The sequence below is a fragment of the Electrona antarctica genome (assembly GCF_951216825.1).
Source record: "Electrona antarctica genome assembly, chromosome: 21".
Lineage (NCBI taxonomy): Eukaryota > Metazoa > Chordata > Actinopteri > Myctophiformes > Myctophidae > Electrona > Electrona antarctica.
This window is the reverse complement of record NC_136802.1, coordinates 21186753-21214252: the sequence shown is the minus strand read 5'-3', so window position 1 is coordinate 21214252 and position 27500 is coordinate 21186753. Positions and strand designations below refer to the sequence as shown.

Sequence of the window (27500 nt, the reverse complement as noted above, 5' to 3'; positions counted from 1 at the left end):
CGCAATGTTTGTGTTTAAAAGAACACTCAAAATTGTCCATTCATTGTCAATGGCATTTAATGTTTGTGTTAGCGTGAAGTGTATGCTTAAGCGTGTGTAGATTTGATATTTTCTCTATTTTTGAAGATTTCTGAAACATTGTGAAAGTTTTTGAAAGACCTGTCATAGAAATGTCATAATACGTTGTACTGGAAGCTTTAAGGTCTCCACACACCGGGCGCGAATCAGATGCGAATTCGGATTTTTAGCGGCGTTTCTCCATCGGTTTTCCGAAAAACGCGGCCGGTGTGCAACCACCTTTACTTGTAGATTTAGGTCAAAGTTTGTGTTTGCACAAAACAAATCTCTGGGGGACCCCAGTCAACTAAGTAGGCTATATAGGGTTTAAGTTGTTATTTAGTGGTGCAACACTTAATTGAACTAGTCGGTGTCATTGATTATAATAAAAATCACACTCACTGTATTTATATTGGCCACATGGTGTATCACGTTGTTAATGTTTGTTTAACTGCTGCCCTAAACACACATTAAAAGTCCATAGACTTGGCTGCCAGTGTGCCGCATCGCGACACATTGTGAGCTTGTAGTTCGGCTATTTTCAAATGGCCGAAATCTGTACTGTACTGTACTGTACTGTACTGTACTGTACTGTACTGTACTGTACTGTACTGTACTGTACTGTACTGTACTGTACTGTACTGTACTGTACTGTACTGTACTCTTAGAGTATATATTAATAGAGACGGCACCGGATTTCTCCTCCCATCCAAGCGCATGAGGCGATTTCACTCCTCCTTCCGGGTAGGAACAGAGTGCATTCTGGGATGGATTGGGCCAAATTGTGAATGCGCTGTGCCGTTGACTATCATTGCGCCATTTGCGCCCAATGATGCTGTACTGTACTGTACTGTACTGTACTGTACTGTACTGTACTGTACTGTACTGTACTGTACTGTACTGTACTGTACTGTACTGTACTGTACTGTACTGTATGCCTGATTTCTATATCCACTTTCAGACCTATAGTAACCCAGACAGACGGTGGCGTTTAACACAGAGCAGGGCAGTGTGTGTCTGTGGAGGAATGCACTTCCTCCGAGCATCAATTACACTGTCCATGAGCCCTGACTGCACTCTCTCACCGTGAGCGTTAGGGCTTCACAAGCCAAGGCAGTGCGTGTCGCAGAGTGTAACGTTGCACCGTTTCAACTTTAATTAGCAAAACATTCAACACATTTAACCACTTTAGCCCCGTTGTATGCTTAGATTTGATTAGATTTGATATTTTCTCTATTTTTGAAGATTTCTGAAACATTGTGAAAGACCTGTCATAGAAATGTCATAATACTGAAAAGTAGAATATAGTAGGTACGCCATGACATGTGATACGTTGTACTGGAAGCTTTACTTGTAGATTTGCAATTTTTGACTACTTTTGATAAATTCTCTGAACATGTTGACCTATAACGACTCGCCCCAACATAGGGAGGGGAACGCCAGGTTGAAATTGTTTAAAATCCCTTTAAACAGGCTCTTTCACAACTGAAGGCCGTGCGCGTCGCCAGTGCGTAACGCTACACCGTTTCAAGTTGAACTCGGTCCAAATGCAACACATTTGGTCCAAATTCAACACGGTGCGCGTCGATTTGGGGTTTCTGCGGTGCAACAGTGCAGAGTTTGAAGTCGGGGCGTCTGTGATAGTTTGGCTGTCAAGTTCAATCCATGTTCTATCTCATGCCCGGTGTTGCGCTTCGTTGCAGCCGATCTACAAGCCCACAACGCGTCGCGAATGCGACACGTTGTGGGCTTGTAGATCGGGTGTGTTCGACGGGCGACACCGCCATAAGAACAACGTATAATATATGGGGCTTTAAAAAATGTGTTTTGGCTTTGAGCCGCTCCGTGTACAGTACCTCTCCAACCGCTATTGTTGGGTCACTTGTAGAGGGACGCGCCTCTCGTGTTTTTTAGTATTATTTCAAAGCAATCTGCTCTCTGCCGCCGTTTATGATTGATTGAACTTTCTTGGCTTTTGGTGGAGACAACTGAATCAATCACATCAAAGAGGAACAACAACACACACAAAAAAAATCCCCAGCCACTCTGTGCCTCTGTCTGTAGACGACAAAACCTTATTATCCCTGGGGGGGAGGTTCACTTCTTCTGCACTGGATGTATTGCATGGACATTCTTTTGACAGCTAAATTGTAAAGCGGAGAAACTTAAAACTTGGTTCACAAGTTTAAAGTTTATAGAAGTTAAGCGTTGACCGTGCAGGTCTCCTCCTGTGGAAGACATTCTTAATGTCAGTGGGAATATTTCCTTGGGAAATAATTGTGCCGGGCATGTCATTAGAGGCGATACTGTTCAGTGTAAAAGCTCACTATTCATTGTAGTATGTAGTATAAATTAGTTTTATCTCAAGTTAACAACTTTTAACCCCCATGTTGAGATTGTAGCATATTTGCTGATGGGAATTGTCCCAGCCTGATGTTAACACTCTGTAGTTAGTACTCATTTATTAAATGTAAAATTTCACATATTGAAAATGTATTCACAGATAACTGACCTATAACCAATGTCTAGTGGTCATGTCTCGTGTTGGGACGTTACAAGTAACGCATTACTGTAACGCCATTATTTTCGGCAGTAACTCGTACTGTAACACATTCTTTCTTTAATTCAGTAACTCTGTTACCATTACTTCATGGTGCGTTACTCCGTTAGTTCGTTATTTCTCATGTAGTCTCGGCTAGAGGGAGGGAGGAGAAATGGAAGAGCAGGGAGAGGCTGAGTGTGGGTTACACGCTGTGGGTGTGTTTGTGTTTACTAGTAACACAACTGTCATGTCGGCGGCGGAGCCCACATCGTGTTTCTCCAAATGGGTATATTCTCACTACTTCACCTTTGTCGAGCACAAACAAAAGAACGTTTCAATGTAAGTTGTGTGACTACTCATCCAACGAAAGTCCACCTCCTCCCCTGGCACGGCAAATGGGACATAAAACTTTTGCGTGCGTGTTTGTTTGTGTTTGTCTCCTGCGGCAAGCATGTGTGATTGCGTGTGTGTGTCACAGTGTGAGAGAGAGAGAGACGGACAAACAGACACAGGGAGAGGCTGAGCGCACATGCGTGCGTGTGTGAAATAGTTTTGATACGTTTGATAAGTCTGATTATCCATTTAAGCCCTAAAATTATACTTTTTTGCTGTTGTGCAAAAAATTGGAAGTTTGGATGGTTTCAATACAGTCTAATACAACTATACATTTGTATCCCCAATTCTTTTTTATTTGATTCAAATTTAAACTTTGACATAATCAATAAAAATCTATTCCATTTGATTAAGTGTTGTACAACGCCCATACGTACGCCCATATGGTATTTGAAGTTTGAAGTTACAATGGCTTTGTATAGGGAGGGCGCGGGGCAGCTAAAATGAATATCAAAAATCTAAATACTGAATTGAGCAACTTAAAAAAACATCACATAAGCCTGCGTAGATGTTAAAATGACAAGGTTTTTTTTAAAGTGAAACATCCCTTTAAGTAGGCCTACGGTACTTAGTAAATCTACTTGGATACTTTCCACCACTGAAGGCCTGTCATACAGGGGCATACAGGACAGGAAGGAATCTCTGGCCCCAGATTGGCAGCGGGGAAGTGTCCCGCCCCTCCACTTCCTACTTCCTCTCTTCCTGTCTGCAGGCACTTCCTGTCCGGCCCTGTGTTGTTGTCGTCAGGGGCACGGTGGCGCTCAATCGCCGGAAACCACAGGGAAGTGTGTGTAGCGCACGTGTGTGTGTGTGTGTGTGTGTGTGTGTGTGCGTGTGTGTGTGGACTCGTTTGAAAGTAAAATACATCGTTGCTGTGACGATCGGACAGAAACCTTGCATCTCCATGTTTTATCCTTCTGTGTTCTTTCACAAATGAATGTCCTATAATTCATCATATACGAAAGTGTTTATTTTCGCCTACAATGAGACGCCCACGCTGTGTGTGTGTGTGTGTGTGTCGTGCGTGCGTGCGTGCGTGCGCGCGTCACATTTAAACAGCATTCTTTGCTGTGCAGTGTACAGGGTGATGTTGTGAAGCTGAATGGATGTCGACCTGTTACAGTACACAAACACACTTTATCAATACTCCTTTATCCCCAAATGACCTCCGTTCATTCATTCCCACACGGGAGACCAAATAGTCTGTGTTGTTGACAAAGGCCTTTTATACGAAGTCGTGATTGTGTTTGAGAGACCACGGCAGAATAAACCGAATGGACTGCATTGCAGCAAGAAAAAAAGGACTTCACGAAAATACGAGTTGCATTTAGGTTGTTTAACATGGCCTTACCCATGTTTAGAACACCCATGGTGACAAGAAGTCGCAGCCTCTGGCATTTGTGAGCTTGTGGATTGTGTATTTTCCAATACACGTCATTGGCGTGCAAACGGGTATAAATCATCCTTTAGCTTCATTTTACTTTGGTGTCGGCTAGTCCGCGCCCTCGGATCGCACAGATTCCTTTTTAATGTTGTGCGATCAATCATCTCATGATGACAAAAGTTTTAAGTTTGACACTGTTGGCTTCAAACTGCGGATGTGTCATTTTGAGTTGTTCTCTCCTTTTGTTTTCTTCGTAACGGGGGCAGTTTAGAAGTGCTGGGTTATGGTGTGTGTGTGTGTGTGTGTGTGTGTGTGTGTGTGTGTGTGTGTGTGTGTGTGTGTGTGTGTGTGTGTGTGTGTGTGTGTGTGTGTGTGTGTGTGTGTGTGTGTGTGTGTGTGTGTGTGTGTGTGTGTGTGTGTGTGTGTGTGTGTGTGTGTGTGTGTGTGTGTGTGTGTGGTAGTCATGGTGATGACCACATGGAGACAGAGCGTCGGGGAACCGAGGCCCGGCATTCGGAGACACTGAGCGCCAGTAGTTCACATCACTGTTTCTGCAGGCACATACACACACTCTCTCACACACTCACACTCTCTCACACACACACACACATCCGCTGGGCATGGGTTCAATGATTTCATTAATTATAATTGACTTATTGTGGGTAGGTAATTAATATTATAGGCGGAAAGGTCGCACCTGTGTGAACTGAGCGGTGCAGCTATACATGTATTTATAGTTACTGTAGTGTACTGTGCTCTGTATACTGTATTGTAGTGTACTGTCCTCCCTACTGTACTTTGATTATTTTTGTCCTCGAGAAATGACAGTTATACCGTGTGGGGGTGCCCGGGAACATCCAGTGTAGTATACTCTGTGACACTCTGTGCACATAGCTGCGTAATGGAGCGGAGGCACCGCTCCAAAAAATGCCATCGACCCTCACCTGAGGGAGAACATTGACCCTCACCTGAGGGAGAACATTGACCCTCACCTGAGGGAGAACATTGACCCTCACCTGAGGGAGAACCAAAACCATCGACCCTCACCTGAGGGAGAACATCGACCCTCACCTGAGGGAGAACATCGACCCTCACCTGAGGGAGAACATCGACCCTCACCTGAGGGAGAACCAAAACCATCGACCCTCACCTGAGGGAGAACATCGACCCTCACCTGAGGGAGAACCAAAACCATCGACCCTCACCTGAGGGAGAACATCGACCCTCACCTGAGGGAGAACCAAAACCATCGACCCTCACCTGAGGGAGAACATCGACCCTCACCTGAGGGAGAACCAAAACCATCGACCCTCACCTGAGGGAGAACCAAAACGGCTCTCGAGAAGGGAGAACTACCGTGGCCCAAATCTTGGCCCTAAGGACAATCATCGAGGAGGTTGAGGAACTATTGTGCTTTATCTACTTCAAAAAGGCATTTGACTCGATCCACAGAGGCACAATGATGAAGATCCTTATTTAAGGCCTACGGTGTCCCTCCCAACTTACTCCGGGCAATAGAGACCATGTATGCAGGAACAAGGGCCAAGGTGGTGACAACAGTGAGGAGTTTGACATCTTGGCTGGGGTACTGCAAGGGCACACCCTATAGCCCCTTTCCTCTTCTTCATAGTCCTAGACTATGCGTTAAGGAAGGCCATCAATGGACGAGAGCAGGATCTTGAGAGATAGAGACTGATGGATGGAGAGAGAGAGAGAGAGAGAGAGAGAGCGACGGATGGAGATTGGAGACAGAGAGAGATGGATGGAGAGAGAGAGAGAGACAGAGACAGAGAGAGAGAAGGGCGTACGTGTGCTGTGTGACTGATTTGGACATGGAGACATTATTCTTTCCGCGTCTGAAAACATTTCATTCATAGCGGAAGAAGTCCAGTTGTTTTCCGATATGTTTTCTTTTTTCCCATGGTCCTCTCTGGCGCTGGGCGTCCTTCATAGCTGGAGCCGCAGCACACAAACCCTGCTGGTAGCTGTAAAAACAAACAGGCTCTCGCGTGCACGCGCACACACACGCGCGCACACGCACACACATACTAGCATGCATGCGCACACAAGCAAACACTAGGGATGGGACAGTAACAGAAATTAATTCAAATAAATGTAATATTAACAGAATATGAATGGAAGAATAAATCATTTAAATATAATGCAAATAATCTATAATTGTTCCTCAATATTTTCAAATGGGGGTCAATTTGAGTACAAATGAGTACAAACTAGAAAAAGTGCCCTTCTGGGCACAGGTCTCCACCAGGAGGATAGGACTGTGTGAGATGTTTGGCAAAATGTTTAGTAGTAATATAAACATGTTTGCCTTGTATGGCAATTGGATGATTTGAGGTATTTTGTTCCAATCAACCTGTTTTGCAAAAATCAACCTGTTGGTGGCGCTATAACAGGCCAATGTGAAAAGGGTGGGATATATTCCTCAGCCTAGTAAGAAAATGTGTGAAAGATTTCACGTAAATTGCATGCTGTGTTCATGATTTGAGGCTTTTGTTCAAAACGGGGCAATCTTGCAAACTGTGAAAGGCAATTATAGCCAATTAGGGTGGAATATGAAATATCGGACAGATCCGACTTGAGCACATGACCATAGAGATACTGTGTAACGATTTGTGAGATTTTTGGACAGAATCTGGAGGAGTAATATCCAAAAATGTGTTTTACAAAAGTCGGCCTCCTGGTGGCGCTATAAAAGGCAGATGCGGAAAATGCAGGTCAAAGGTTTGTCCTTGGCCTCTAGGGAGTGTGCATGCAACGTTTCACGCAGATCGGTGCAGTTTTAGGTAACAAATGTGAAAAGCTGCCTCATGGTGGCGCTATAACAGGCCGTTCTGGAAAATGCGGGGCAGAGGTTCATCGTTGGCATCTAGGGAGTGTGTGTGCAAAGTTTGGCATCGACCGGGTTAACGGTGCCGGAGATTAGCTGGTAACGGACGGACGGAAGGACACACGGACACACGGACACACGGACGGACACACACACACACGGACGGAGTGCAAAACATACTCTCTCACCATGCCTTCGGCCTGGTGGAGACAATGAGTACAATGAGTACAAAAATGAAAAGGTTTGGGAACCACTGCAATACTGTACTCAGTACTGTACTCTAGCACCGTTGAAGTAGGACTCATAAAATGTCCGTGGGACCTGAGACCAACCCTGGGTCCCGGGACCCATTACATTGAAAACCTATTTACATCACTGCTTGTGGAGATAGTTCTTTTGTTCATCATTGATAAGAATGAAGAAGTCAGACGGACTTGAATCTACATTCATGGTCAAAATCTCTCAGACTTGTACAGCTGTGCACAGATGTCTGTATGCAAAACAAACTCAAACGCACGCTGTCACCGTGTTGTCACATCTCTACTATCCGCAGATGTGCACACAAGACACAAATAAACACGCCATATCTCGTAAACACATACACAATCGTACAGTATTTTCACATGAAGTTGTCCAGAGTTCATATGCATGGAGACACACGCACGCACACACACACACGCACGTGCGCACACGCACACACGTTCCCTTGCTGTGGTCCACGTCAAAGTATATGGCAACACCCCCCCCCCCCCCCCACCCCTCTCTGTTTGCCTCGTTCTCTCAGTCACTCTTTAGAAATCAAAACACAATTATATAAATAAACCGTACTGTAAGTTTCTCTGTGGACAACAGTGACACTTCACGGCTCACTTTCTAACCATCCTCCCCTTGTTTGTCGTGTCATTTTGTCTATTTGTGTTGTTGTTGTTGTTCGTAAAGGTAAAAGAGTCGTTTCTGTAGTCTGTTCATTGGTCTCATCTCACATGACCACACAATGTGTTTTCAATAAAGTGCTTTATAAATTCAAAGCATGTCCTCTCTCTCTCTCTCTCTCGCTCCCCCTCGCTCCCTCCCTTCCTCTCTCTCTCTCTCTCTCTCTCTCTCTCTCTCCCCCTCTCTCCCTCTCTCTCTCTCTCTCTCCCCTCTCTCTCTCTCTTCATCGCTTTACTTGTCATTGTTATGTCTCTGTCTATTTTAATTCTATTCTAACTATTCATCCATCCATCCATCCATTCCTGTCATTATTTTCTTTCTGTCATATCTTTCTCCCTGACCTTTCTGCTCCTCTTCAACTCCATCACTACAGTACCTCTCTCCCTCTTCCCTCTTTCTCTAGTCTCTCTGTATCTCTCTCTCTCAATCTCTCTCCCTCTCTCTCTCATCTTCCCCATGACCATACAAACAAAACAATCAGACAGCAGGAGACTGTGCATGTTTGTGTGTGTGCATGTGCGTGCGTGCGTGAGTGTGTGAGTGTCTGTTTTGCTGGACAGCAGAGAGACTGCTTGCTGGTCTGCATGGAGCACTGAGTTCATGGGAACACATTGAGTGTGTGTGTGCGTGCGTGTTAAGTAACTCATGTTGGGTTGTGTTGGGACCAGAGGTACGACACAAAGGGGCTAATTGGAAACAGACACACACACACACACACACACACAAACACACACAAACACACCCGCGCACACACACACACACACACACACACACACACACACACACACACTATTCCTTCCACATGCATATATGTATATACAGCATATATATATACACACATACAGCCTAAATATACACCTACCTTCATCCATTTTTCATGCAAGCAGACTGTCTATCTCTCCCTCTCAAAGACAGACACACACACACACACACACACACACACTGTCCAAACCAGTATTCAATAGTACAGCCATTAAACATGGACAGACTGGTCTTTGTCTTTCAAATAAGCAGGACTACCTTCTCCTGTTGCATGTTGGCTCTGCTCCGTCTTTGGACATCTGCTCTGTGTGCGTGCGTGTGTGCGTGCGTGCGTGCGTGCGTGCGTGCGTGTGTGCGCGTGTGCGTGCGTGCGTGTGCGCGCGTGTGCGTGTGTACTTTGTTTTGCCAACAAATCTCAAAACAATGTATTTGATGACAGTTTAATCCGAGTCGTTCTGGGGGAAAGTATCCAGTGAGATAGATGTGTTGTGATGCAGTGATTTATATGATGAAATGATGGCAGAGAGCGCTGAGCTACAGCTATGATGTTATTGAGCGTATTAGCCCGCTAACGTCTGGCAGAGTAGCAACTATTTTCCAGGATGGAAGAATTATGTGTGTTGGGGGAAATGTTGATTCATGAGTACTTGAACTTGTTTTGGAAGGCTGGACATATTTTGCCTTTTTATTGTCCTGCTCAAGTGCACTTTTCTCTGGACGGGATGCTGTTGAGTTACACGCATTAGCTGTTTGTCCGCGTCGAACTTGTGACTCTTTAACACGTCCACCAAATAAAGCTTCTCACGGAGGAAATAAAGATCACGAGATACAAGGCCAGAACTTGAGTGCTCGCACGTGTGTGTGTGTGTATGTGTGTGCGCGCGTGTCTGCAGTATCCACACACGCCTGCTGGCATGTGCAATTGTGCATGCATACACACACTAGTATTAGTTTACTAGCTTGCCCCTGCTCTGCCTCTCTGACACACACAGAGTATGTGTATACGCAATTATGCATGCATGCATGTTGTGCACAGTGTGGCGGCTTGATTCTGACGCACACGTCAACTGAAAGAATACAAATACCCAATTTCTACCAATCCTCCTGTGGAGAATGTGCCATGTTTCTCGTCCTGTCTACCTCCCACTTGGCCAAGTTTCGGCTCACCTTGAAGTGTGTTTGTGTACGTTTGTGCGTGGGTGTGTGGTGACCCTAGCAGCCGCCTTGACTCATTCAGAGAGAGAGTGTGTGTGTGTGTGTGTGTGTGTGTGTGTGTGTGTGTGTGTGTGTGTGTGTGTGTGTGTGTGTGTGTGTGTGTGTGTGTGTGTGTGTGTGTGTGTGTGTGTGTGTGTGTGTGTGTGTGTGTGTGTGTGTGTGTGTGTGCGTGTGTGCATGCGTGCGTGCGTGCACGAGCGTGTGTGTGTGTGTGTGTGTGTGTGTGTGTGCGTGTGCGTGTGTGAGTGTACGCGTTTGCCCAAGGCTTTCACAACAGCGCCTCGCTCGCACGCTGACGCACTTTGTGGTCGTCAGCGGTCCAGCCTGTTTGTTTTTACTTTCACCGCACCGAGGGCCGCGGACCAGACTATTCTCTGCCACAGAAGAAACAGGGCAGTATGAAAGGCAGAACGGGAGAGTTTTACACGTGTTTTGGTTGTGTATAAACGCGCCTCGCTGTCGGCCATCCTGGACCAATTCCATCTCTGGGTTCTGGGTTGGCAGAATGAAAAGGCCTTGATGTGCTTTCGTTGCGCGCGGTGTGCAGGGGCACATTAAAAACAATAGCCGATCTACGAGCTCACAACGCGCCACGCTGCGACGTGTTGTGAGGTTGTAGATCGGTGGCTTGGCTGGGAGTATTTACTGGAATGGAGATCAAATAGGGTTTGTTGTTGCATGACTCCTGGGTCAGGAGTGCTCCCTCTGTGGAAATCCAGCGGCTTCCCTCAGGGTCCCTCCTGGTAATATTCAGGACCGGTCTCTGCTACATTAGTTAAATATTGTGTCTATCTAGTTGACACCGAGTCAACAGAATATTAAGACCACCTGTTACTCCTCATGAAAGACATTAACCAGGTGAATCCAGCTGACTGAGCCCTTATTGATTTGTACATGTTGTCCACGTTGTCACGGCCCAATGAACCCCAGACCAGATGATGTGAATTATCTGAACAGTCATCAGTACTCGTTTCTATAGGATTTGGGGCTGTTGTATTTGACGGTGAGCATATAGTCTGCTCATTCAGTTAACACACCAGATACAGCCTTCAAACGTATGTCTCAATAATCCAGTAATTTCACTGGCACCCTAACCCATTGCACCCTAGCCCTGATAATACCTAAAGATTGTACTTAAGTACAGTATTGAGTATGTGTACTTAGTTACTTTACACCAAGGGTTCTCAACCTTTTCAGTCCGTGACCCCCCAAAATAATCATATGTGAACTGGGGACCCCCAAAATAATCATTATGTGAACTGGGGACCCCCAAAATAATCCTATTTGAACTGGAGACCCCCAAAATAATCTTGAACTGGAGACCCCCAAAATAATCATATGTGAACAGGGGACCCCCCACCCTGACAAGCACTTCGAATGTAGGAGTTGAAGCATTACATTTTGTTTGACTCAGTTCCACAGACAAATATTGTGAAAATAGGCGTTGTGAGCTTGTAGAGCGGCTATTTTCCTCTTTCTTATATCATTTTACAATTTGGCCAATGTTTGACCAGTTCGTATAGTCAAGTTTGTTGATTATTTTTGATGCAGTAACAGTTCTTTCTTTTTTTTCTTTCTTTTTTGTAGGTATTAATACATTTATTTATTGTTACTTCACTGTCATCAGGGGACCCCCTCCAAACTGCAGTTGGGGACCCCCATTGATTATTCAGCTTAGTGTTCAGCTTAGTCTCTCTCTCTCTCTCTCTCTCTCTCTGGTTTTGTTCAGTGCACTGTCACCATGGATTCATGGAGCCGTGTGGAGGGCATGTGTGGGCAGATCTGAAGTCAGATCATGGTGCGATGCGATGCAGTCCCCTGGCAGACAGCACCGCAGCTATTTCACTGAAATTATATCAATAGGTTTTTTTTTCTCGGTTTTTTTCATGTCTGGAGGGTCAAGAGTGTTCTGCGGGAATGAAATATCTTGTTTTTGTTTAGTTTCGGGGGAGTTTCTTAGCAAAATATGAGTCCATCTTATCGCTTCATCTCTAGTACGCTTAATGTGAAAAGGCGTGCGTGCGTGTGTGTGTGTGCATGCATTCACGTGTGTGTGTGTCATATTATTACATGCGCGCACGTGTGTGTGTGTGTGTGTGTGTGTGTGTGTGTGTGTGTGTGCAAGCATGCACATCCATCTTTTGTGTGCTGAGTGTGTGTGCATACCTGGCGGCCACGACTTCCACAGCAGTGGGTCAATTTGAATGCATTGATGATCACACGCACAATACATTGAAACCACACAATGAAAATGGAACACAACGTGCAATTTGTATTTGTATTTAATGTGTAGCTAGAAAGCTTGTCTGTGTGCCGCGCATGTATACAGCAGAGCCTGAAAGCCAACATCAAAGTATAACTGCTACTCTCGACACTTGTATTTACATTTCATAAATAAAATGTTTTCAATTTATTCATGAGTTATCTGACTGAAACAAAATGCCAGCGTGTTTGATGTGGGGTGTTGTTCCCCTCTGTCTGTCTGTCAGTTCTTCACACAGTACGGACCAGACTATTCCATTTCCTGGTGTTTGATGTGGGGTGCTGTCTGTCTGTCTGTCAGTTTTTCACAGAGTACGGACCAGACTATTCCCTGGAGATCTGCCCAAGCTGTAGGCCCGACCGCAATGATTCCAAACACCTGGAGAACGTCATCAACACCATCAAAGGTGCGGCATGTGTGTGTGTGCGGGTGCGTGTGTGTTTGTGTGTGTGTGTGTGCGGGTGCATGTGTGTCCGTGCATGTGCTTGCAGTACTGTCATTGTGTGAGTACCAAATGTACCGGTAGTAGATTTTGTGAGGAATATTGTTCTGGTCTTCAATGGTTGTTTATTTATGGTGAAAAGGATTCTTTGATTTAGGCTTACAATTAGGAACATATTCCGGTTGGGGTTAACTCACTCACTACCGACAACGCCTTTCGACGCCTTTTTGCGTATGTACCTCGTTGCCGATTGCGCCTTATCACGCCTTTTTTAATATCAATTGATTACGGTGATCAGTCCAGTTTCCCCATGTAACACTCCCATTTCGATCCCGTGAAAAGATCCGGTACAAACCGGAAATGAAAATTCCGCTGGCTTATGCTTGCTATGGGACACAGCAACTTAGAGCGTAAATATCTCTGAATCGCTTTTTAGACCAAAAACAAGCTTGGTTTGCGTCTGATGTATCTTAACGGTAGTATTTCGCTTACCAAAAGTATGTTTTGGGTGGATTAAATTACAATTGCGGGACATGATAAATAGCGGATTTTACTTCCTGACTCAGAGGTTTCCGGTTTCTTCAAGTTAAGAGTATCGCTCATTCACAATGCATTAGTGGCAGCGAGAGGCCTCCACCAGATGGCACCATGGCACTGGGTTAAGGTTTGAATTAGGGATTTAGAGGTTATTCATACATCGGTGTCACACACCAAACCAAACAGTAGCCGATCTACAAGCTCACGATGCGTAATGCTGTGACGTGTTGTGAGCTTGTACATCTGCTATTTCCTGTGTGTGTGTGTGTGTGTGTGTGTGTGTGTGTGTGTGTGTGTGTGTGTGTGTGTGTGTGTGTGTGTGTGTGTGCGTGTGTGTGTGTGTGTGTGTGTGTGTGTGTGTGTGTGTGTGTGCGCGTGTGCGCGCGCGCGCGCGCGTGTGTGCACCCGTGCGCATGTGTGCACCCGTGCGCGTGTGTGTATTGAACCCTCAGTCACCCTTCACTTTTTTTTATTTCATGTGCATGTCTTCAATACGTCTTTGTTGGTCTACATGTGTGTCGATTTACATTTTGTGTGTGTGTGTGTGTGTGTGTGTGTGTGTGTGTGTGTGTGTGTGTGTGTGTGTGTGTGTGTGTGTGTGTGTGTGTGTGTGTGTGTGTGTGTGTGTGTGTGTGTGTGTGTGTGTGTGTGTGTGTGCTATGCTGACCCCTCACTCACCGGCGGCCTCTTGCTTTTTCTGTCTGTGGTTTCATGCATATATGTTTCTTTGTGTCTGTCCATGGTTCATCGGGGGGTGTGTGTGTGTGTGTGTGTGTGTGTGTATGTAGGAGTAGTAGTAGAGTTGACCCCTCATACTCACAGGCTCTTGGTGACTATAGATTTAGAGATTTGTTGATTATGCATTTGTTGTTTTTCATAGGTGTTATTGTTTCTGCACATTGCTGTAGTTAAACAGGAATTTTAACTACAGCAACTTCAATCATTTGGCACTACACTCCCTCTGCCAACCTGGGGAGAGCAACGGATGGACCTCATGCTTCCCTTCTATGCATGAGGAATCCAAGCCGCTTCTTATCACCTGACAGGGGGATGTTTCCCCGGTTTGACGTAGCGCGTGGAAAATACACGTTATTCCGACCAGTTCCTTTCCCCTCCATCAGGCGCCCCGGTTGGTCAGGGGGAGGCGGTATAGAGACAAGGATTACTGCATGTTTTTTGTGAGGGTACCTACCCCATAGATATATATAAACACTAGATGGCTCAAGGCGGAGTTTCTGACGTCGTTCACCCGGCAGCCATCTTACTTCGGGGATACAGTACAGTATGTTCAATGGCAGCTCAAACAGAAACAGTCATAACTCGCTCAAATCTTGACGGATTTACAAACGGGTTGGTTTATTACAAACGTTGTCAACGTGGCTATGATTCAGGACGCTTATCTGCTTAATTTATGTTTTTTATATGAACGTCGTATAAAAGCATATAAGTATGCGGACGTCTCTGACGTTTATAACAAACCAACCCGTTTGAAAATCGGTTGAAAATTGAGCAAGTTATGGTCATTTAAGAGTACCTGCCCCATAGACACAATGTTATGTGTCCCGAGGTAAGATGGCCGCCACGTAACGACGTCGCTCTCCATTGGCCAACAGCGCGGGTGAGCTATCTAGTGTTTATATATATCTATGACCTACCCTATACTCTACTGTACTAGGGGACACGGGGAGAACATGCAAACTCCACACAAATGCACTTTCGCCAACCCCACCCAGGGTATCGCCACTGATGGTGCGGAAGAGATGAATGGATATTCGGAGAAAACGAACTTGCGACGTATCGTGAACTCGTCGGTCGGCTGTGATTGTGTGAGATGTGGTGTGTACTAGAGGAAATACTAGAGGATCTACTATTGTACAGAACTAAGGAGAAACCCGGTCAAAGGGGTAAAAATTGGGCACCCGTCTGTAACTCTGTATGTATACTGTAATAGTAGTTGTGTGTGTGCTAGTGTACTTGCGTGCATGCAGTATTGTAGTAGTGTGTGTGTGTGTGTGTGTGTGTGTGTGTGCGTGTGCGTGCGCGTGCGCGTGTGTGCGTGTGTGCGTGTGCTGACAGGCCACAGTGCTGCTCAGGGGGGTTTAACCGACAGCGGGGTTAGAGCCGGGCGAACAGTTCAACACCGCGAGGAGGAACAATGTCTGAACTGAGGAAGGAGAGGACAGCAGAGTTCACCTCCGGAGGTCTATTCATCTCCTTCATAAAGTGTCTGTGTTCCTAGACTCCGCTCCACTGTGTTCCTAGACTCCGCTCCACTGCACAGCACACAGCCATGCATATTTTAGTTAGGGAAAATTAGCAAAAATTGTGGCAAATCTGCAAAAACTAAAAATGCTTACCACTAGCTTTCTTCACATGTGTTCATAAAGGTGTCTACTATCGGCCATGCCTGCTTTTGTATTTCCCAGAAGGAAGCTATAGGCAAATAAATGGTTAAACAGGTCGCAAAACACGCTTTTGTCCAGCGAAAGGACATTGTTTAGGGATTCAAATCCCACGACCCTGTCATCTGGCTGCGTCCCAGGTACATATCCCTCGACCCTGTCATCTGGCTGCCTCCCAGGTACATGTGAGGGAAGTACACATAATCGAGAGCTTCCTTTAGGGACCGTGGCTTGGTGGGTAGAGAGAGGCCCTCTGGTAATCAGAAGGTCACCGGTTCACCCAGTATATTTGTCAAAGGGTGAGACACTCACTTAGCCCTCAACCTGAAGTGTCTTGCCCAAGGTCACCTCGACACTTAAGGGAGCTGGGGGTTGAACAGGGAGCCTTCCAATTATAAAGACCCCCCCCCCCCAGTAGATGAGCTATTTTTGGCAAAGGGATTTGTTGTAGAGGAGAAAAATGGAGAGGGCCTAGTTGTAGAACCCTGCTCAACTAAGTATACAATAAGAATGAGAATCAGCGTAATTTGTCACAGATTTACAGGTGTAAAGATGTGGGTGCAATTATTATCTTTTTTAGAGATAGAGAGAAGAAGAGAAGATAGAGGTATTGAGTGAGAGAAAGACATAGAAACCCGTTAAACAGAACAAAATAAAGACATTTATGTTGTAGCAGGTATACATGATGTTTAGAGCTGTGAGGTGTACATGAGTAAGTACTGTATATTGGGGTTTAGGTGCGTAAAAAGTGGCACAAAAAAACAAGAAAAGTTGGGTAACTTTTGTTTATTTTTCAAGACGATCAATTCGTCTAATTTCTTATCCCATTAAAACCAGGAAAGCATGTCATTTTCGATTTTTGCGTTCCAAAAGAGCAGATATTGAAGAAGACATTTGCCTCAGGTCGTAATGGGTTTTTAAAGATTTGTTTTTGGGCTTTTGTGCCTTTTATTGATGGTTTCAGTGAAGAATGACAGGAAAGAGGGAGAGAGAGAGACGGGGAGAGACATGCAGCAACGGAACGTTACTCGAACACGCGGCGTGCTGTCAGGCCAGAGCCTGGACCGCTATAGGACAGCGGGCGCCCAGGTCGTAATGGGTTAAGGTGTGGTCTGTTCTGTTGTAACAACATTACTACTGGTGGAATAAAGACGTCTGGCGAGATGTCTCTCTCTCTCTCTGCGTAGCGCCACGCCCTGCTCGGCTGGGAGGTTGTTTTATGGCGAGGCTGCTGGAATGTGACAAGTGGCGTTGAATTAGATGAAGACAGCAGCGTGACATTTTATAGAGGAAGAGGCCGTCTGGAATGTGTTGACAGCTCTATACCAAGAAGCTGCACCGATGACAGCCCGCAAACAGGAAGCTCTCTCCTACGTCAGTGTGTATGTCAGAGCCATTATTCACTCTGATACTCTCTCTGTGTGTGCGTGTGCGACTGTGCGTGTGCGTGCGTGCGTGCGTATGTGTATGCTGTATTGTATTGTATGTGGTATGCCATTGTTTTGTATTCTTCCCATGCGTGCATTTGTCTGTTTATATCAAATGTGTGTGTGTGTGTGTCTGTATGTCTTGCTGTTTGTACTGTATATGTCTGTCTTTGTGCCCGACTGCCCGTTTGTGTGTGTGTGTGTGTGTGTGTGTGTGTGTGTGTGTGTGTGTGTGTGTGTGTGTGTGTGTGTGTGTGTGTGTGTGTGTGTGTGTGTGTGTGTGTGTGTGTGTGTGTGTGTGTGTGTGTGTGTGTGTGTGTGTGTGTGTGTGTCAGTGTGTGTGTGTGCGCTGCTGATGACACAGTGGTTTATGTGGGAGCAGACGGGCCGTAACGTGGACTTGAGCGTTTCCTAAATCTTGTCTTCTTCATCCTGCTCCGTCCTCCTCGTCAAACATGGTTCCTCTTATCCAGTCACCAGCTATACCGACATGTTCCCAGGTTCGCCCGGCTTTGTGTTTATGGTATGTTCGTAGACGTGGACATCACAAATTGCACTGGACAAACCAGATGCGTTCTTTGGTTTTGGTGTTTATAGCACGCTGCGTGAGTGCAAATCTTCAACGCCTGTCTGCAGGAGGCTTTTCTAAATGGAATAACACTGATCTAAAGGAACGTTGTTGTTTACAAAGTACAACGTCCCAGGAAGAGAGAAAGACTGGGAAAAACCCGCCATCTATAGTTGAACAAACACACATCAACATTATACTGAACTAAAGCTGGTCCACAGACCAAAACGTTTTATTTTTTGTACTCTGAGGCCACTAAAATTCCGCTATTTTGTAACATTGCTCATAATCTGGATTCTGTCATTTTTATTGTTTCTATTTTTATTTATGTTTTTATTTTTTATCAGCAATAGATAATGAAACAAATTTAAATCTGGGTTGATGTTGGCAGTTTGGTAGGTGAAACCCTACAGATTTAATTCCTTCCTTGTGTCACAAATAACTTTTTGTACCAGCTTTGCACTTTGCCATTTTCTTAAGACGTCTAGACGAGACGCTGTTATGACAGTTGCACCGCTACAAAACAAGTGCCTTTTATAGCCCTAAGGAGACAAAAGAACTAGTCCCGACTGGCTCACCTGCCAGTGTCTATCCTAGCACCTGTGTCCTACTCTTTACTGTTGGACACCCCCCGGCCCCCGCTGACGGGCGCCACCACAGCTAAAAGGCTGGCTCCCCTCCCTGAACACCACCAATGGGCTCTATGCATAGCAAGGTTATAATAGTTTTGGTTTTTTTCATTATAGTTTAGTTTTAGTTAGCTTTGGCTTTTTTTTCTAATTCAGTTAGTTTTAGTTCGTTTTTAGAGCGGGTTTTGCTAGTTTTTATTTAGTTTTTATTTTGGTGAAATGCTTAGTTTTAGTTTAGTTTTAGTTTAGTTATAGTTTAGTTTTAGTTTTTTTAAACAAAAAAACTATAACTAAGGGTATTTTTTCTATAATTTCAGTTAGTTTTGTGAACACACAATACAGTTTCAGTTTAGTTATCGTTTTTAATTTATTTTTTATTTTTTATTTAGTTTCAGTTAACTAAAATGTTTTTTTAATTCTAGTTTTCGTTTTTTAGTTAGTTTTAGTTAACTATTATAACCTTGATGCATAGCGGCCATTTTGGAAAGAACTCGGGGCCCCTTCCCTACTTCCTTCACAGGTGCTACCGTTGATACTAATGAAGGCTCCGTTCCATTCTGGTCAAACAGAGTCAGGGTGCTGCTATTGTGCGTGTTGGCTCACTGGGAACACTCTGATACACCAGTGGGTCTCAAAGTGTCCTTGAGGGGTACACTACTGCACACTAAATGGAACAGAGCCTTAATTAGTATCATCGGTAACACCTGTGAAGGAAGTAGGGAAGTAAGAAGAGTTATTCTGTGTCCATATAGCCCATTGTGCTGGTATGGATACTGGGTGAAGGCAGAGGTACCAGGATGGATTCAAACCCCTCGTCTCTGCGGTGGTGGACTGGAACTTAACCCCTACTACGCCACATGAAGCCTAGTGCAGTAGTGGTTCTCAAACATTTTTATTTTATTATTTCAAGGACCCCTGTAACTCTCAGAGTTACAGACCTGTTAAGGGTCTATTGGGAACCCCCCTAAGGAACCCTGAGGGTCATTGGACCCCCACTTTGAGAACCATTGCCACAGCATCCCTATTATGAGTCAAGTATGTTCCTATTGCGGGCGGCCATGTGCATACCCCTGAGGCCCCCCAGTCAACAAAGTACAGTATATTAGTGCTGAAGAGGTTACATTTTAAACAGATGCAAAGAAGCTAAACACAGCATGCACGTCTGAAGGCTAAATAAAAAGAACAAACTAAAGTGGAAAAGCAGAGTCCCCACGCTGGGTCATGCTCCCGCACTCGTTACGAGCATCTTAGCTCTTCCTCAGACAACATTTAAATCGTCTCTGTCGGGTGCAAACTGTTACTTTTCGTGAATTCAAATTCAAAAGTAGCAGAAGTAGCAGATCAGTAGCGAAGCTCGAAGAGCTTGCGGACGGATCTGCTACTTTTGGTGCTTTTGCGTGACGCTGTAGTATGATCAAGACAGTAGGCCGTTCATTTACGGGAAAAGCACAAAAAGATGGAGAATATCGAGATAAGAGGTTTACTGCCCCGATGGCAACGAAATGGACAAATTGAATTAGTCTGGTCCTGTGCAGACGCGAGGTCACGGCAGAGTGGAGCGTGTCCCTCACACAATGAGGACACTTCATGCCCTCCAACTCAATCAGTCCACATCAGTGGATTTCAAGCAGTGGTCCGGGGACCACCAGTGGTCCCTGAGAGGGTTCCAGGTGGTCCCCATGCTAAATGATGGAGAGCTGGTAACCAAATGGTCCCTTATTGATCTTTAACTCATTTTACGCTCACATTAAGTGGCTCACATTAACATGCATTACATTATTAGGACCACGGCAGTGCAGTACAGTAGGTACATTATTAGGACCACGGCAGTGCAGTACAGTAGGTACATTATTAGGACCACGGCAGTGCAGTACAGTAGGTACATTGAACTGATGTAATTGCTGTTTATGCTGGAGGAGGGTATGGATGCGCCCAGTCATGAGGTTGCTGTTATGACTTGCCTTATTGCCTATGGATGTGGATGAGGTTGCTGTTATGACTTGCCTTATTGCCTATGGATGTGGATGAGGTTGCTGTTATGACTTGACTATGGATGTGGATTCACCAGCCAGGTTCAAAGATGAACTGGACTTAAACTTGGAGCCTTGAATTCACTGGGAGTTTAGTTTTTGTCGCATTCCTAAGCCAATAATTTGACGACCGCTTTGAGTGTGAGAAGTACTGATTTAGAAGGATTCGTAGAATGACCCTGAGGTCTTAATGGGATAATATGTACTGTTCAGTACTCAGTAAATGCGGATACTCAGTAAAGGAGGATGGATGGAGTGAGTGAGTGAGTGAGTGAGTGAGTGAGTGAGGGAAGTAGTAAGGGAGTGAGGGATTGAGGGACTGAGAGAGAAATGAAATGCAGACATGATCAGAGAGAGAGCGTGCATTTGGCAGCTGTGTCACATCTGTCTCTTTATCCAGCGTTTTCTCTCTCTCTATCTTCTCTCTCTCTCTCTCTCTCTCTCTCTCTCTCTCTCTCTCTTCGCTCTCTCATAGGTGTCGCGCACGCATGTGTGTGCGTGTGAGTGTGTGTGTGTGCGTGTGCACCCCTCATCTCTACATGTCTGTTTCTCCATCTGTGTCTTCCTTCTCTTTCTTCTGATGGAGTCCCTGGAGAAAGAGAGGGGGGTTACTCTGCCATGTCTGCTTTGTATCTCTCACTCTCTTTCTCTCTCTCTCTCTCTCTCTCTCTCTCTCTCTCTCTGTGTCTTCGTCTGTCTATCTGTCCGTCCCTCACTTCCTCCCTCCCACCCCCCTCCCCCCCTGTGTGTGTGTGTGCTTGCTTTTGTGTGTGCTCGTACAGTCAGATCTTGTTAGGAAGCTGTCAGTATGAAGCTGGTTTGACAGACAGACACCATTGTTGAACAACACAAACAAGTCACTGGACAATGCACAAATTAATCCAGCTTGACATATAAAAACATTGTGTGTGTGTGTGTGTGTGTGTGTGTGTGTGTGTGTGTGTGTGTGTGTGTGTGTGTGTGTGTGTGTGTGTGTGTGTGTGTGTGTGTGTGTGTGTGTGTGCGCGTGTGCGCGTGGGCCTGCCTGCCTGCCTGCCTGGAAATAACTGTGGTACAAATGAGCAACAAATACACACTGTACTTTTTTGCTGTTTTTGTTAATAAAAAAATAATAAAACTAGGCCACGCATAACAACTCACATTTAGTTTAGGCATGGGGTTGCTGGAGCGCTAAAGTAGTGATTATTGAATCATCAATGCTTACTTAATGCATAATAAGCACATCTATTTCCTGCTTGACACACAGTCATAGAAATTGATAACACGTGTGTGTGTGTGTGTGTGTGTGTGTGTGTGTGTGTGTGTGTGTGTGTGTGTGTGTGTGTGTGTGTGTGTGTGTGTGTGTGTGTGTGTGTGTGTGTGTGTGTGTCTGACTGTGGTTGTCTTCGATTGTGAGATATAAAACCGCGTACATTCAGTCTCACTAACACATACAGACATGGACGCCCCCCCTCACACACACACACACACACACACACCTCTGGTTAACTATAACCACATGACATCATTGTTGGATGTGTGTGTTTGCCCAGTTTGGAACCGATGTGCTAGTTTCCTTGGTAAACCCCTGTGTGTGTGTGTGTGTGTGTGTGTGTGTGTGTGTGTGTGTGTGTGTGTGTGTGTGTGTGTGTGTGTGCGTGTGCGTGTGCGTGTGTGTGTGTGACATGCTGCTATTTTTACTCGCATTAATGAACAATAAAACGCTGAGTTTTGATAGTATAAACAGATTGTAGGAACATTGGGCGTAATGGACCTTTAAATCAGACTGTATGTGGCCTTGATGAGACAACACTCTCTGTCTCTCTCTCTCTCTGTCTCTCTGTCTCTCTCTCTGTCTCTCTCTGTCTCTCTCTCTCCATCTCTCTCTCTCTGTCTCTCTCTCTCTCCCTCTCTCTCTCCCTCTCTCTCTCTCTCTGCCTGTCTCTGTCTCTCTGTCTCCCTCTCTCTGTCTCTCTCTTGTGCGTGCGTACATGCGTGTGCGTCTCATAAACACACCCAGTCACTTCTCCTACCAGTCCAGTCTCATTAAGTCGGTGTTTTAATTGGACTGGCTGTTTTATGAGCAGCCTGACAGCTCTGGATGTCTGTCTGCCTGTTTGTTTATGTCACAGCTGTGCGTGCGTGTGTGCGCGTGCGTGTGTGGGGGGTATCTATCCTATCCCTTTCCGATCAGTTTGTGTTTACAACTCACTGCAGGTCTGATTTCCCCTGGGCCGGTTAAACCCACCAACCTGTGTGTGTGTGTGTGTGTGTGTGTGTGTGTGTGTGTGTGTGTGTGTGTGTGTGTGTGTGTGTGTGTGTGTGTGTGTGTGTGTGTGTGTGTGTGTGTGTGTGTGTGTGTGTGTGTGTGTGTGTGTGTGTGTGTGTGTGTGTGTGTGTGTGTGTGTGTGTGAGAGAGAGAGATATCAGTGTGTTCCTTATCTGCAGGCTGTGCACATCCTTTTAAAGAGTTGCTCATTAATTTTCCCTGTGCTCATCTTCACACACAAACAAACACACAGACACACACACACACACACACACACACACAATCGCTCTCTCCCACGCACACACTTGTGTGCACAAACGTGGAAGCGGTATCGGCATATCTCTCTCTCACACACAGACTCACACCCCTATACAGAGTAACAGAACTACACAGAGACATATACTATAGGCAGGTATAGAAAGACAGATTCTGAGGTATGTACACACACCACCAACACACACACACACACACACACACACACACACACACACAATGTGATAGATAGTGATGCCAGACAGTAAATACATTGTCTCTAGTCACTGAAGCACAATTTACCATCTACCTCTCCTAGAGAGAGAGAGAGAGAGAGAGAGAGAGAGAGAGAGTGCGGTTGTTTATTTAACTGTACAAATTGAACCAGATGGCCCTTTGGTTCAGTTTGTACACTCTTCAGTCGTCAAGACTCTTCAGTCAGCCTAAGCTGTAATCCTGGGCGCTACTATCCCTCTGCCAACCTGGGGAGAGCCCTGAACTGAGCTCATGCTTCCTTTCAAGGCCGCTTCTTATCACCTGACAGGGGGGAGTTTCCCTGGTAGGACGTAACGAGTGGAAGGAACATGTTATTCCAACCAGTTCCTTTCCCCTCCATCAGGCGCCCCGGCTGGCCAGAGGGAGGCAGTATAGAGACCAGGATTACTGCATGTTTTTGTGAGGGTGCAGGTATTATTTTAAAGCTCAGGATTCCTACAGATATCTTATATAAGTCACATATAGAATTGACATTAGGCCCAGGCAGCTGTCGTAGCCGTCTAGGCACCTAGGCTGGTAATCCAGCCTGAGTCTCCATCCCGACGACCTTTGCAAAGCAAAGTTACTATATTTACCAAGGGTAACTGGACTAAGCATCAGATACTTGTTTACAGCCAGGCCCTGCTCATAGAACATTTCATGGTAGTGGTTCAATGCCTTGCTCAAGGGCACTTCAGCGGTGGTAATTTGAACGTGCCGGTCCGGGGATACGAACTGGCGACCTTCCGGTATCAAGACCGCTCCGCAAACCGTTCGGCCACCGCTGCCACTGCGTGTCTTCCCCCCCATCTCTCCCCGTTTCCTGTCAACCTACTGTATATCTATCAATAAAGGTAGAAGAAAATCCCCAAAAAGAGTTGACTTTAATATTATTATAATTTCTAAGCACTAGTTTTTAAAGTAGTTTTTACAGTCTTTTTATATAGTATCTGTGTATCCATGTATTGTGATTTTTGGTTGTCTTTGGTTGACCACTGCACAAACGAAGTTTCCGAAAGGAGAAATGAAGTTCTTTGAAGTGAAGTTGAAGTTCTTATTTTTTTTAATAAATTTAAAAACAAATCTGTAAGGATTTCACTGTATAATAGAATGGCAGTGAATTGGTAATGTGTATTTTATCATCAGTCAGACCGTTTTGATTAGATGTGCACGTTAAAACATTACTATGCATGCACTAGTACAGTATGTGTGAACGGTCATGATGCACTAGTACAGTATGTGTGAACGGTCATGATGCACTAGTACAGTATGTGTGAACGGTCATGATGCACTAGTACAGTATGTGTGAACGGTCATGATGCACTAGTACAGTATGTGTGAACGGTCATGATGCACTAGTACAGTATGTGTGAACGGTTATGATGCACTAGTACAGTATGTGTGAACGGTCATGATGCACTAGTACAGTATGTGTGAACGGTCATGATGCACTAGTACAGTATGTGTGAACACTAGTACAGTATGTGTGAACACTAGTACAGTATGTGTGAACGGTCATGATGCACTAGTACAGTATGTGTGAACGGCCATGATGCACTAGTACAGTATGTGTGAACACTAGTACAGTATGTGTGAACACTAGTACAGTATGTGTGAACGGTCATGATGCACTAGTACAGTATGTGTGAACGGTCATGATGCACTAGTACAGTATGTGTGAACGGTCATGCACTAGTACAGTATGTGTGAACGGTCATGATGCACTAGTACAGTATGTGTGAACGGTCATGCACTAGTACAGTATGTGTGAACGGTCATGCACTAGTACAGTATGTGTGAACGGTCATGATGCACTAGTACAGTATGTGTGAACGGTCATGCACTAGTACAGTATGTGTGAACGGTCATGCACTAGTACAGTATGTGTGAACGGCCATGCACTAGTACAGTATGTGTGAACGGTCATGATGCACTAGTACAGTATGTGAACACTAGTACAGTATGTGTGAACGGTCATGATGCACTAGTACAGTATGTGAACACTAGTACAGTATGTGTGAACGGTCATGATGCACTAGTACAGTATGTGAACACTAGTACAGTATGTGTGAACGGTCATGATGCACTAGTACAGTATGTGAACACTAGTACAGTATGTGTGAACGGTCATGATGCACTAGTACAGTATGTGAACACTAGTACAGTATGTGTGAACGGTCATGATGCACTAGTACAGTATGTGTGAACGACCATGCACTAGTACAGTATGTGTGAACGGTCATGCACTAGTACAGTATGTGTGAACGGTCATGCACTAGTACAGTATGTGTGAACGGTCATGATGCACTAGTACAGTATGTGTGAACGGTCATGATGCACTAGTACAGTATGTGTGAACGGTCATGCACTAGTACAGTATGTGTGAACACTAGTACAGTATGTGTGTACGGTCATGCACTAGTACAGTATGTGTGAACGGTCATGATGCACTAGTACAGTATGTGTGAACGGCCATGCACTAGTACAGTATGTGTGAACGGTCATGATGCACTAGTACAGTATGTGTGAACGGTCATGATGCACTAGTACAGTATGTGTGAACGGTCATGCACTAGTACAGTATGTGTGAACGGTCATGCACTAGTACAGTATGTGTGAACGGTCATGATGCACTAGTACAGTATGTGTGAACGGTCATGATGCACTAGTACAGTATGTGTGAACGGTCATGATACACTAGTACAGTATGTGTGAACGGTCATGCACTAGTACAGTATGTGTGAACGGTCATGATGCACTAGTACAGTATGTGTGAACGGTCATGATACACTAGTACAGTATGTGTGAACGGTCATGCACTAGTACAGTATGTGTGAACGGTCATGATGCACTAGTACAGTATGTGTGAACGGTCATGATGCACTAGTACAGTATGTGTGAACGGTCATGATGCACTAGTACAGTATGTGTGAACGGCCATGCACTAGTACAGTATGTGTGAACGGCCATGATGCACTAGTACAGTATGTGTGAACGGCCATGCACTAGTACAGTATGTGTGAACGGTCATGCACTAGTACAGTATGTGTGAACGGTCATGATGCACTAGTACAGTATGTGTGAACACTAGTACAGTATGTGTGAACACTAGTACAGTATGTGTGAACGGTCATGATGCACTAGTACAGTATGTGTGAACGGCCATGATGCACTAGTACAGTATGTGTGAACACTAGTACAGTATGTGTGAACACTAGTACAGTATGTGTGAACGGTCATGATGCACTAGTACAGTATGTGTGAACGGTCATGATGCACTAGTACAGTATGTGTGAACGGTCATGCACTAGTACAGTATGTGTGAACGGTCATGATGCACTAGTACAGTATGTGTGAACGGTCATGCACTAGTACAGTATGTGTGAACGGTCATGCACTAGTACAGTATGTGTGAACGGTCATGATGCACTAGTACAGTATGTGTGAACGGTCATGCACTAGTACAGTATGTGTGAACGGTCATGCACTAGTACAGTATGTGTGAACGGCCATGCACTAGTACAGTATGTGTGAACGGTCATGATGCACTAGTACAGTATGTGAACACTAGTACAGTATGTGTGAACGGTCATGATGCACTAGTACAGTATGTGAACACTAGTACAGTATGTGTGAACGGTCATGATGCACTAGTACAGTATGTGAACACTAGTACAGTATGTGTGAACGGTCATGATGCACTAGTACAGTATGTGAACACTAGTACAGTATGTGTGAACGGTCATGATGCACTAGTACAGTATGTGAACACTAGTACAGTATGTGTGAACGGTCATGATGCACTAGTACAGTATGTGTGAACGACCATGCACTAGTACAGTATGTGTGAACGGTCATGCACTAGTACAGTATGTGTGAACGGTCATGCACTAGTACAGTATGTGTGAACGGTCATGATGCACTAGTACAGTATGTGTGAACGGTCATGATGCACTAGTACAGTATGTGTGAACGGTCATGCACTAGTACAGTATGTGTGAACACTAGTACAGTATGTGTGTACGGTCATGCACTAGTACAGTATGTGTGAACGGTCATGATGCACTAGTACAGTATGTGTGAACGGCCATGCACTAGTACAGTATGTGTGAACGGTCATGATGCACTAGTACAGTATGTGTGAACGGTCATGATGCACTAGTACAGTATGTGTGAACGGTCATGCACTAGTACAGTATGTGTGAACGGTCATGCACTAGTACAGTATGTGTGAACGGTCATGATGCACTAGTACAGTATGTGTGAACGGTCATGATGCACTAGTACAGTATGTGTGAACGGTCATGATACAC

The 27500-nt window shown here is 45.1% G+C and overlaps 1 protein-coding gene across 1 annotated transcript in view; it reads left to right on the top strand.

Annotated features, from left to right (window-relative positions):
* Positions 1–27500, top strand: part of hdac8 (histone deacetylase 8) — a 48886-nt gene that overhangs the window by 18648 nt on the left and 2738 nt on the right. Inside the window, exon 10 of the mRNA XM_079491770.1 lies at positions 12698–12803. Within this exon, the coding sequence (XP_079347896.1) occupies positions 12698–12803 (106 nt within the window). The remainder of the gene's footprint in view (positions 1–12697; positions 12804–27500) is intronic.